This window comes from Osmia lignaria, chromosome 4, assembly GCF_051020975.1.
Source record: "Osmia lignaria lignaria isolate PbOS001 chromosome 4, iyOsmLign1, whole genome shotgun sequence".
Lineage (NCBI taxonomy): Eukaryota > Metazoa > Arthropoda > Insecta > Hymenoptera > Megachilidae > Osmia > Osmia lignaria.
In genome coordinates this window covers 5219750-5233579 of record NC_135035.1, presented here as the reverse complement: position 1 = coordinate 5233579, position 13830 = coordinate 5219750, and the positions used below count along the sequence as shown (strand labels likewise).

Here is a 13830-nt window from a genome sequence, read left to right as displayed (position 1 = left end):
CAGGGTGTTCCGTAACGCATTTTCACCCTCTGAGATGGTGATAGGTGGGGTGATTCTGAACAACTTTTTCCTTTGCGAAAAAGTGGTTTGAAGCTTCCTTTTTGAATTATTAAGCAAAAACACTGACCAATCCCAGCGCGTATGGCGCGCGGGCTCAGGGACGGCAGCGTCAGCTACGAAAGCGGGGCTTGATGTAGGTTGCGAACGAACGGCTCGGCACCCCTGAAATAGCCTGTAGACCTAAGAATGTCTACGTTGCACTCGACTATACATAATTTTTGGCTATAAACAATAAACACTGAAACATTATAGTAAATTTAATTATTATATAATGCGTTGTAAAGTAAAAGTTGCCCTATTCTCTTTGACAAATCCTAGCTGATCAAAATGAAATCCTGATGTCTACGTTTCGCTTAATTCATGTGTCGATTATTCCAAATATGTCTTCAATAGACATCTAATTTAAAGGTCAACAGAAGTGATGGTCCAGTCTGAATCGAACTTTAGTGCCTTCTACCGGGAAACTACGAAACTCACAACGATCCTTGTCTCTCCTGCATAAAAAGACAAGGACAGTGATTTAGCGATTTCGTAATTCAAAGATTTTGAAGCGAAGAAGCAATATTTTCTCATGACTATTTTTTAAAAATATTCTTCGTATGATTATACAGCAACGTACAGAGCCCGATTTTGCAATTTGGTTTTTAAAACCTGATAAAAATACGTTTCTGCAGAAGAAATTTTGTACAGTTTTTCCCAAAAAACGTTTTATAGCACCTTCGGTATATTCTTGTTGAATATGAACATCATAATCATTACACGTTTCTCTGAAAATTGTTTTTAAAAAAGCATGAATTATTTTTTCGTGTTTCATTGCTACTCCACTCAGGGCCAGTTTTAGCAATATTGGCGCCCTGAGCAAGATTATTTTCACGCCCATTCAGGGGTTCCAAATTTTTAAGAAAAAAGTCAAGGTAATAATATGAAACGATGAATCTGTAGTTAGGGTAAACTTTACTTTACCGGACCCAAAATTTTGGACTTTTTTTTTGAATCTATAGTTTTTAATGCGTAGAATCTGAAAATGCAAGTCTCAACTTTAGGAATTCAGTGGTTAAAAAGTTATAAGCGTGTAAAGTTTGACATTTTTAGCGGATTTGCTACGTTACTGTGACGCCATATTGCCTTAGATGTATAACCTGATTGGTCTTCGCATAGCGTAGAACTAAACTTCCGCTTACCTTAATTAAAAACATATTGTTTCCGAATCGCTTCCATCATTGATCCCATGAGGTCTATGGTGTTGTGACGGCAAAACCGTCGCCACAGATATTCGCATAAGCGATCGGCAAATTCCTCATCGTGAAAACGACCCCTCCCCCTCATCCAGTCCTTCGCCGGCCGCCAATTTGACTCTATTTGCTGGGTATGAGTCCCATCACTAGCTGTATTTAAATTATTCATAAAATTAAATTCTCTCTCTCTCTTTAAAAAAATATACACATAACTAACTCAGACAGTATCAAATTTACCCGCCAAAGTAGTCGGCACCCATGTGAATCTGCCTACAGCTAGCGACATCGTTCATTGGACAAGAAGTCAGTATGACGTCACAGTAACGTAACAAATCCGCTAAAAATGTCAAACTTTACACGCTTATAACTTTTTAACCACTGAATTCCTAAAGTTGAGACTTGCATTTTTGGATTCTCCGCATCAAAAACTAGATTCAAAAAAAAAAAAGTCCAAAATTTTGGGTCCGGTAAAGTAAAGTTCACCCTGTAGTTAGGTTGTAAAAATTGTTAAACTACATAGCAGCTTTACTGATCTAAATGGATAGATATATGTATGTATGTAGAATGTAGATGAATAAACTAGGGACACCGGGCTGCGGCGCCCCCTACAGATCTAGCGCCCCGGACGATTGCCCCCCCCCAACACCGGCCCTGACTCCACTATAGATGCTAGTATCACTCTTAATAATTCTTAATTTTTAGTAAAAACTACATCAATTAGTCTAATTTATTATTAAGTATTTGTTATAATTGTCGTATTAAAATTACAGTAGTTTTTTGTTTATTATATTTACAGACTTCGTGTCAAACAACACGCAGCATTTGCACACCTCCTCGGAACCAACAACAAGTGTCCGACATACATCCACCTCCGTTCCATCAACTTTACCTCCAACGTTTTCGACGACGTTCAAAACGGTAATCAGTACACCAAACGAAGTAACCAAAACGTCAGCGAGCTCGGTGAGAAAGGCGCAAATGCCGAGGATAACCTTGAAGCTTCGAGAGAATGAAACAATACCACAAATGTACATGAAGGCGGGGATAGCTTCGTACAAGAAAGGAAACATTACGACTAGCGTCCTGGCGCATGGCCTAAGTCTCGAGGGGTTAATCTTCAAGACGCCGGAGGGAACGATAAAGCCGTGGCCGCAGAAGTGGTTCTTCACCGATCCCTCTTCCGACTTTCAATGGAAGGTAGGTGCATTTTATGCGTTTGAACGAGTGCAACAAGGGTGAATGTCTTATGTAAACCGAGCGACGCTAATGTATAGCCATTAATTACGCTGCCTGTCGTGCAATTGGTAATTATGTATAAAAAGATTCCACCCCCAGAGAACTATTAAGTCAGGAGTGGATTAAGATTTCTGGAGTCCAGAGCTATTAAACCTTCAAGGGCCACCAACGTTCAATTAACGGCGCAACATGTACGTTTACAGGGGGCGGTAAAATTAATCCAGACTATACGAAATTCAAATACACCCATATCTCGCTTTACGGCCTAGATACGTTCCGGAAAAGTTGACCGTAAAGCGAAAAGCCGTATAACGAATCAATTATTTTGATACAAACCCATACAAATCCAATTGGATCTGTTTTAATTTTTTATGAAATAATATAGTTTTTAGTTCGTAAAGCATTTTATTCCTTTTATTTCCTATAAAAATGCTTACATAAAAATAAAAGTAATTAAAAAAGGTAGTTATAGCGAAATGCTGTATAAAGAGCGGCCGTAGAGCGAGGTATAGATGTATCGTAAATCATTAGAAAAGTAATAAAATAAATCAAAATGATTTTTTAACTTAGTGATACTTAGGGGTTTCTTAGAGGTACTTTCAAGGATTTTAAAGGATGTTTTTTCAAATACTTGGGGGATTACTGTATCACAATTATTATCTTTCTTTTTTTCTAACTATCTCATTTCTGCAAAATAAACAATTTATGATTATTTTTTATTAACTTATAAATTTGTATTAACCAATACTACTATTTAGAATTTATTAAAACGTCATTTTAAGAGTTTTCTTTTGAAGGGGGAAGGCGATAAAGTACTTATACTATTGCACAGGATAGTAAAATTCGTAGAACCGGCCCTGTCCTTGATCGATAAACTTGATTTAAAAATTCCAAGTTATTCTAAATAAAATTAAATAACTTTTAATTGTGAAGAAAAATAGTGATTTACACATAAATAATATTACAGGAGAAGCATATATCAAAATTTAAATACAGAGGAACCTCAATAATTCGAACCTCAATGGAAGGGAAAAATAAAGTTTTTAAATAAAAGAAGTTCAAAACACAAAAGTTTGATTTATAGAAATTTTGTGTGACAGTTTCGACTTGTGAAGATGTAAAGAAAGACAAATTGAAGTTATAAAGGTCAATTGTTTATTGTATACCTATAGCCAAATATACAACTCATGCATTATACGGAGTGTCCCTACTATAAAAAAAATCTCATATAAATATAGGCTTACAAATGCTTTATTAAAAAACTGTAACAAAAGCTCGAAATAGTAACTGGCGACATTTATTTACGTTTCTTTCATTTCAATGTGTCGTCCATTGTTATAACAGGAAATTCTTCTGTTACAACAGCTGCAGCACTTCCGTTTATGAAGCCGTAAATGAAATGCATGTCGGTATATTCTTGACTGAAGAAAATTCGTGGCATGTTGACACGAATAGTACAGCATACTAATTTGGGCCATTTGCATAAAAGCAAACGTTACCAATTCACGTTACCAATTTCGAAGATTGATTGTCATTTTTAAATATTTTATCCCTACTTCATTTTTGTCATAACGACCTTATGTAGTTCGAGACGTTTGAAACATTGAACCATTAGCATAGTCGTGGCAGCAATAATGATAGCAATGTGAAACTTGTTTTTGCTCGCAATTTGTAAGCATTGTATAAATTACCTCTAATTAAACAAGGAGTGAATGAAAACAGGAGGAATGCTGATTATTATTCTTAACTGGGTATTCCATATGTACATATATATGTATGTATAATATCGGTTTCAGTATGACTTTGCTAACGTAATTAACACGATAACAATGCTTACAGAATCCACTGGTTTTAAGTTTTAAGCTTCTATTTCAAAAAAATGTAAATGATGGTAAATATACCGCTATTTTCATGTAGCGATATGAGGTCATTCCAATATTTCAGTATTTCGGTATTTCGATTTCTACATATAAGGGTTATGAAGATGGAACCGAAAAATATCGATATTATACCAGTATTTTCCGTTTCGGTATAAGTTCCTGATTATAAGTTAAGTAAACTTCGATTTGTAGAGGTCAGAGTTCTCTTGACTTCGAAACGTCCAAGTAAAAAAATTCCAATCAATAAAAGTTGGAGTTTAAGCTGTAGAAGATTTTACAGTAGAACAGAAATTAATGAAGAAAATTTTCGAGCTATTGAGGTTCCACTATATTTCAAAATATCTAGAAAAATGAAAAATGGTACACAGGGTGTCTCTGAACGGGTAGTACAACCGGACAGGAGGTGATTCTGTAAGCAAAAATAAGCTGCAAAAACAGAAAAAATTTTTGGAGCTTGTGTTTTCGAGAAAATTCAGTTCGAATATTCGTCGAGTACATCTGCACTCACAAGAAAAGTACTTGGGATGTACCTCAACAGTTTAGTTATAATACCTACATCAAAAAATGTTAAATATGTATCTTTTCATACGTGCTAATTCGTTCATTTAGGGGTTGAAAACCACCCCCAAGGTTTACCCCGAAGAATCGTTTTTACTACATATCTCGAAAACAAATTGGAATTCTATTATTTGTCATAAAGGGACGATATTATGTGCATAATTTTGAAGCTAAAGCGTTACATCCCCTACCTTATATAAAGAAAAATAACACTTGTTAACGCTTTTTTCGGATTATTTTTCCTTATAGAATCACCCTCTGCCCGGTTGTACTACCCAACCTGAGACACCTTGTACGTATGGAATTTTAACCAAGGAAGACAATATTGTCAAAATATTATTTAGAACAGTAAACTTCCTGTTCAGATGTTTCTCTGATATTCACTGCACCGGTTGTTATGTGTTTTATTTCTAAAAAACACGACTACCTTTGTCAAATCATAGAACTGAAAGAATTTCGAACGACATCGACGAGTGTTCGAGTAGTCGTAATAAAAAACCATTTGCGAGAGAAAATATACGGAACAGGATACAAGTTCGAAGAAAGAAAGCTTTTCTGTTTGTTAATATTTCGTGCACGTTACTTTCGGAAATACTATGCTCGTCCTTGAAACCGCTTGAAAATTTAAGGACGATCTTCGCAGAGCCGAAAGGTTAATTCGTATTCAGCATAAATATTGATCGTGTTGCACCAAAGACATTTAAACTGAAGCACTCGTACCGATCGATAGTCACAGAGTACGTTGGTGAATCTAAAAGCAAACGAGGAACACCCAGTCCCTTTATTTTTACATCGCCTTTCTCACCAAGTCATCCATTATCTTTCATCTCTTATCTCGTTGCCTTGCAAGCAGAGACAAAGATGCACTAGCACTTCTTTAGAGATTATTTTGCATTTGTCCTATTCTTATCCTCCTACTTATTCTTAACACGAATATTATGCAGAGCGCTTTAAAAAGGTGTAAGGTAAATAGAACTATGAAGACGCTTATTATTTTGAGAACTAAGACTTTGATTCTGAAATAAAAGTGATCGATTAAGTGTTGGATGTCTATTTTTTGAACGTTCTACAATAGACTCTCCTTATATTGCCAGATGAGTGATTTGAATTTCACATACTAGTGCCGCCCTTACACCATCATAATCTAAAAAGATCATACACTTCTTTCTTTTCTGTTCATCTAAATGAGAGCTTGAAAAATTTCTAGTTAAAATTGACTAATTGGACGTTGTAGCCATCGTTAATTGAAAATGCAAGGAAATCTGTTGGAAAGATAGGATTTATTTTAGGAGCGGTTACAAGGCGTAGGATACAGTTTTTCTTTTTATTTATTCGTACAAAACATTTTACAAAGAGCGCCATGCTTATACTTTTCCCGTTCGATAGGCGTCCAGGTATTATCGCCGAACTCTCCATATCGAACGGGCGTCTAGAAAACTAACTCTACTAGGGCGTCCAGGAGATGCTCTGTACTCTCTCGACCGACAGGCGTCCAGGTATTATCGCCGTACTCTCCGTGTCGGTCGAGCGTCCAGGAACAGGTCTCCTGTACTCTCCCTTCTTCCGGTAGGCGTCCAGGAATTGTCGCCGAACTCTCCTACCGGGATCTCTCTCTCTCTTTTCTCCGGCAGGCGTCCAGGTATTATCGCCGTACTCTCCTGCCGGAGTCCCTAACCTGCTGACCAAGAGCGGCCGATGGTCTTACCTCGTCCTTTCTCTCTGTTAACAGCAGGCGAAGTAGACCGAGGCCGTCGCGAGCCCTTATTTTATATCCGCTCGTTGCTATCCGCGGTCGCCGAAATCAACGATCTCGTCGTCAGGAATGAATTTGGCGTTTTCCGCGCTCGCGTTCCGCGTCTCCGCTCGCGCCTCGCGTCACTGTCTCCCGCGATACTCTATCGTCGGTTTTCTCGAAATCGTCTGGACGTTTCCAGACTACGTCGCTCTCGCGAAGTTCCTTTTTTACCGTTGTTACAACGTTATTTTGTAATACAGTATTAGCCTGCAAAAATTCGAAAATTGATATTTCAATACAATTTCTTTTTAAGCCAAAAAGAACATTGTTTTATACATTTTCATTCAGTTGATTGCATTTTAAATAAAACGGCCGAAAACATAACTGAGAAAAAATAATATACGTAATATTGTATTTTGCAATAAGATGTCAAATCTTATAACATTTTGTGTACGTCATAAAAAAAATTGTGGATTTTAACCTAAACTCATGATTAGTTACGTTCTTAGGTGAAGAATCACGATTTTCACTAATTTTAATTGCTTGCAACTTCTAAATGCGTTAATCGTTCTTGATGACATGTTCAGCAGTTATATAACTTATGTATATTTACAAAACGTACATTTTAAATTTTCATTACAGGCTCAGTTACAAACTTTCTAAAAAGTGCTCTTCATTATTTTTTTCGCGAATTCGACGAATTGTAATTTTTTAAAACGACGAAGTACATCATCTACTAAATTAATGTTCATAGTTTCTCAAGAAACCTGAAGTCATTTGGTTCAGTTTTAAAAAAGGTACAGTAAAAGCTGGATATATGCAACAAAAGTTTGGCTGGATATATGCAACAGCGCTATCCCCTCCACTTGGGGGGATCCCCCTAAGCTGACCGTAATATAGGTGTGACTAATACTAATTGAACGATAAAACTTTTTTATTTTTAACTTTTTCTTAATGAAACTTTTACTGACGCATTTATAAGATTTTTCTGATTAAAATGGTACCAAACACGATATGATTTGAATTATATTTATTTATTAAAATAATAATAAAACTGTACATATATATAAGGCAGGCTGTACACCAAAGATACATCAAACACGCAACATGCAACATGCAACACGTCGCATGTTGTGTACGAACGTAAAATAGGTATCGCGGCACGGTACAAACGATTTGTACGAACGTAGAATAAGTGTCGCGGTACGGTACAAACGATTTGTACGGACGCAGAATCGACACCAAGACTGGATATATGCAACGTCTGGGTCCCAATGTTTGTTGCATATATCCAGCTTTTACTGTATTCTGATACAAATTGTGACGGAGCGCCTCGATTGGTGCGCGCGGCGCGAGGGTGCTCGTGCAACCTGTTTTCCCGGCGCGGCGCCTGAATGTCCAGAGGCTCCCTGGGTCCGCATAAGGAGGGGACGGTGTGAGGGCCTTCAAGTAACAAGTCAAGGTGTCATACAGGGTGATCCTCTCGCTACGCTACCCAAAGGAAGTGCCGCCACAATAGAATGTGGAAGTCGACATCCCATTTTTGTCATCGCTTACTTGACCCCTGCAGCGAAGACGGCTGTGTGCGTGAAAATGTGTGTAATGAGCAGAAGAGTCCCATTTAAGCGCTGCAGAAAACAGAATATTTTCTTAACACATTTTCACGCACACAGCCGTCTTCGCTGCAGGGGCCACCTCGGTCAAGTAACCGATGACAGAAATGGGATGTCAACTTCTACATTCTATTGTGGCGGCACTTCCTTTGGGTAGCGTAGCGAGAGGATCACCCTGTAGTTGAACTGGTACTGTTCGGTGATCTTTTTTTTTCACATTCAATATTTAATTTTACTAAAATTAGATATGAAATATGTTAAAACAAGAGTTAAAGATTATCCAGGAATTTTTTCAAATTAAAATAATGAATAGCTTTTCTCAAGAAATATTTTAGAAATTTTTATGTTAAACGTCCCAATGTGCCAGCTAAGGATTAACTGAAAAGTTAAATATATATTTTTTAAACAAAAGAGTTTCATATATTAGAAGAATAATTTTCAAAGACACAGAGTTAAATTTAGAAAATGAAAATACTATGCTATACAAAGTTAAATTAAAATTCTGGCTCTCTCCATGGTCTACCGCCTGAGGGTTAATAAATACATCAAAATGATGATTGAACAACATTTCATTAACTTCCACATGAAGTATTCTTATAAAAATAAAAGAATCGTTCTAAACTTAAAATGCATTTTACGTAAAGGGGTGATTTAACACTGTGTTGCTCAACGATACTCCATTTATGTGCGTAAATAATGTTGTATCGTTTTGTCAGCCGGGTCGTATCACCTAGTTTTGCCGTAACCATGTTACGTAAGCCCAGAACTATGAATAAACGTGAAACGAAGATACTCTATAAAAATTGCTTCCGTAGCTGATCAAGTTTGTCAATAATTGCCAAAGTATTAGATAAGTATTATATAATCTCTACGGTTCTGACAGCTTTAACGAATAGGGGATGTCACCTGAAATTCCACCACCTCGTTTCGCTTCGTCTACAACTGATTATTGTGATAAACGTAGACCAGTTATCGCTGCACAAACCGCGACCAATGCAATTTATACAAATTGCATAAGGCGATATTGCAATATTATTGAAAAGTATTACCTACATTGATAAACAAGAAGGCTGCTTAACACATTGATTGCCAGGCTGAAATTATTGAAAATCTTATTAGGTAGAATTTTTATTCTGAACAAATTTTGGGTATCGATTTCAAATTTAAGGGGACAGTGGGGGAGGAAGAGTGAATCCTAAATCTAAAATTTTAGTAGTTTATCAAAGTTAACCTTACAATTTATGAAATAAAGCGTATTCCATATCTTGTCGAAGCAAAGTATATTTTACTAATTTATGATTAGACAAATTAACAAGACGAATTTTCATTAAGCAAAGTAATAAGACGAATTTTCATTAAGCAAAGCATCAATCGGATCTTCGTTAGAAAGTACAACCTAACCTAACCCGATGTAAATTGAATTAAATTCTAGTTTACTTAGATTATATTTTACAAAAATGTATATTACATTATTACTTTGTCTAAAGCAGTAATTTATATCTATACATTTCGTAGTTAATAGTATGCACTTACTAAACTGGTTAGTAGATGCATTCACCGGGAACGAATATAACCTAACCTTTTTTACAAGACACCTCCAGCCCCCCTGGGGAGGGGCCGGGGTTAGTGCAGGACTAAAACCCCCACGGTGGCCTGCACTGGGCTTGAGGGAGGGCCCCGGGACCTCTGTCGAACACGCCGGGACCTCCCTACCCTTGGCGCGTTTGCGCCCCATCGAGGGTCAGAACCGACGCCGGCTACTCCTCGGGCCGCATGCAATGGCGACCCAGCGGCTCCGCTTAGGAGCCGCCGATCTGCGATGGGGGAGAGGGGTAAGCTCCTCCCCCCGTCCTATCCCCCCAGGCTTCGGCCTCCCCCCACTACATCTTCGCTGGGGGAGGAGTTGAAGCTTCTCCCCCTCATCCTGTTGGGGGCGGTGGGCGGAGTTGTCAGAGCCCACTATCCCGCCCTCCGCGGGGCCCCAGCACCGGCCACCTGCGGCCCAGCGACTCCGCAAGAAGCCGATCCTATTCCCCTGGGGGAGGCCTCCCCCCACTACATCTGCCTTCATCCTGTTGGGGGCGGTGGGCAGGATTATCAAGGCCCACCGCCCCGTCCTCCTCAGCTTACTGTGCCGTCGGGGGCCTTCCCCGACGGCGTCCTCTCCTGCGGGCGGGGTCGGCTCTCTCCCGACCCCGCTCCGCCTCCTCCTTCATAGCGATGACCTTCTCAGAGAAGGAGGTCATCGCCCTCCACTGATCCTCGCCGGCGAGCATATTTCTTACCACGCTCGCCAGAGAGATGCACCCCCATCTAGCACCGCAGGGCGTGACGAGCCCGCGCAAACACTGGACAGTGCTCCAGTGTGTGTTGCGCGGAGTCCCGCCCCGCCCGGCAGTGATGGCATATAGCCGTCGCCTCGCTACGAATCTGGCACAAGAAGTCACCGAAGCAACCATGCCCGGTGAGCACCTGTGTAGTCCGGAAGGTGATCCGACCAAAGCCGCGGTCCCGCCAGTTTTTGATGACGGGCAGGACCGCCCCGACCGCTTGCTGGCCAGCGGCGCCGCTCGCGATTATTTCGCGACGCCAACGGTCCAGGGCATCATGTCGGGCCTGGCACCTCCATTCCCGTTCGACCGTCTGCTCTGGCGGGCCTTCGCGACAACCTAACCTAACCTAACCTATCTTTATATTTATGAAATGAAAATATTTATGTTTTAATACATATTTACTTTACTTTATACATTTTTATTCTTGAAATACACCTATATTTAAAAAAAATTATATTTTCGATGTTATGCTTTTATTAACACTACCATATGAAATGTATGCATTATGTATCTCGTAAATGAATGTAATTACTAGGAAGGGTTTTTATACTCGGTTCATACTTTTCGTACTATTTAATTTAAAAAAAGAATTAGGTCGATAACTGTTATAATTTTCGAAATAATAGTTTGTAACACTTTATCGGACTCACCCTGTACACGTTGCCTTCATTTAACATTTTACTGGTGTTCAATGTGGTCCATTTATCTTGAGACAGGTCAAGTTTCAAAAGGGTCATCGGGTAGTAACAGAATATTTGATTGATGGGAACTTGGAGGTCATATAGGGTTTAACTCGATTTTTTTAATTAGGAACCTCTACTTCTAATCATAGCATTGTATTCTCAGGTGAAAAATACGCAACTATCGTTCCAAACATTTTTCGCTAGTCATCAACTTTCCGAAATAAACCATTAACATATTTGCGGACAGTGTGAAGTCACATAGGGTGTTGATATAATATAAGCGCTCTTCATAAATCTAATTTCAAAGTTAGTTAGACGAAATTGGACAATAATACAATGTTACCAATATTAACAACGGAAAGGCGGGTGTCGAATTATTGTATATGGGATGAATGTAGATTAGATAGATAATTTTGCTTATAAGTTTTTCTATCGTGATTACTATAAAAATTAAAAAAAACTAATGTACTGCATATGCAGTGGTGATCTACCAGAACAAAGCGAAAATACTGCATATGTAGTAGCCGTCCGCGAACGCGTTAAATAATTAAAACAATATAATGGAAAAAAAGAGTTATAAGGAGAATTGTATTTACTACTGCCTTATAAAATGCAACAAACTTTTTATTTTATTATCCCAGAATGCACTAATTTTATTAGTGAATACGCAAATTTTATTACCTCACTTTAACTGTTATTACAAAATTGTCCAACTTAAAAGGTTCCATAATTTTATTAAAATTTAACCAAACTGCTATGACAAAAAGTTAATTAAAACTTGAACCTCTTACTTTTTAACCCCTTTAGTCAATGTCCAAAGGGTAAAATCTCTTGTTAATGAAGGGAGAGGGATCGTTTAATTATAAAAGTTTCTTGATATTTTATAAACACTACAGCTTGCAAGCAACAATTTTTGCAATTGCCACGTATACTGTCGGAAAGTTTGAACATTTTCTTTTAAAACGAACGAAACTGCATTATAAAGGTAACTGCATTACAAAGTTAGAGTCATTTACAGAAATGCCTGTGTTTTTATGGTTTTATGTATTTCTGAAGTAAAATTTTAATACGTTGAATACCGCACGAAACTTACGACAATTCTTTAATAATAGGATATATTTATTTAATACTTCCTCTATTTTTTCCGAGATTTTTTAAGGGGTGATTCTAGGGATCAAAATAAGACGAAAATCAAAAATAACGAAATAGCGTTTGCGGCTTTGCTTTCCAGTAACTAACGTTTAAAAATTCGAATAAAAAGCGCCTGAAATCTGCGTCAGGTCATCAGGGGTGGGTACAGTCATAACCAAAAAACATTGAATATTAGAAACTTACCTCGTGCTATTCTGTTTCTCGGTACCGCAGGATTCGGCTTTCCCTTCTTGGTTATGACTGTACTCATCCCTGCTGACCTGACGTTCAGTCGTCGTTGCTGGGCAGGTTGCAGGTTTTAGGCGCTGTTTACTCGAATTTTTAAACGTTAATTACTGGAAAGCAAAGCCACAAACGCTATTTCATCATTCTTGATTTTCGTTTTATTTTGATCCCCAGAATCACCCTTTAAAAAATCTCCCACCTGTTGTCGAACACCCTAAATATGTTTTTCGTTTCCATGTCTTTTAGCAGTGGTACATTAAATTTTAATATTTCAATCCGGAAGAGTTTTCTGATTACATTGTACTTACGTGAGCATAAAAAAGACGGAGAAATCAGTCTCAACGGAACGGGATTCAATTTCCCGGATTAAATTAAATTACATTTTGCCAATATGTCTCTTTAGAAAGGAAGGTGGACGTTATTTAAATGGAAAATTACTTTGGATGTCGAACCTTATATACGATCTTAGAAATAAGAATCCGAAATATTTTATCCGTAGGATTTCTTTAAATCCTCTATCTGAATTTGTATTTGAAAAATTGCAGTCGACATCGATTTTAACGATTGATTTAAAATAAATTATCCCATTATAGGATATGTAAAAACGTAATCGTTCAAAACTTATTGTTTTATTAGAAGGTATATAAAGATATTTGAATAGTTGAATATTAATTCTTCTTGTTTTCTAAATAAATCGTTTTCAACTGTAATGTAAATAATTATAAGACAATTATTAGTGAAAATTACATTTATATAAATTATAATTGATGTGCTTTTTATATTTTACTGTTAACCATCTGGGAACCAGGTGAATAAAAGTGATGCCCTGAACCATGTGGGATTTATATTTATCTTTTTAATAAAATCATGTTTCATCAATTTTATAATAGGGTCAAATCTGAATAAACAAAGATTTATGTTTTAAAAATAAACGATTCACTCGAATAACCGAACAAATTGCAAATATCTTGAAAAAATATAGTAGTATTAAATAATATAGTAGCTGTGGAGTATTGGTATAAATGGAACAGAAATTATTTTATACTTCTTAGCCCATTTTGTTAATGCAACAAGAGGTTTCATTAATAATTGTTACGCAGCTGTATAAATGAAATATAAA

General features: G+C 37.5%; 1 protein-coding gene across 1 annotated transcript in view; it reads left to right on the top strand.

The window, feature by feature from the left end:
- LOC117603274 (uncharacterized) overlaps nt 1–13830 on the top strand; it is a 53508-nt gene that overhangs the window by 20017 nt on the left and 19661 nt on the right. Inside the window, exon 3 of the mRNA XM_034322259.2 lies at nt 2092–2492. Within this exon, the coding sequence (XP_034178150.1) occupies nt 2092–2492 (401 nt within the window). The remainder of the gene's footprint in view (nt 1–2091; nt 2493–13830) is intronic.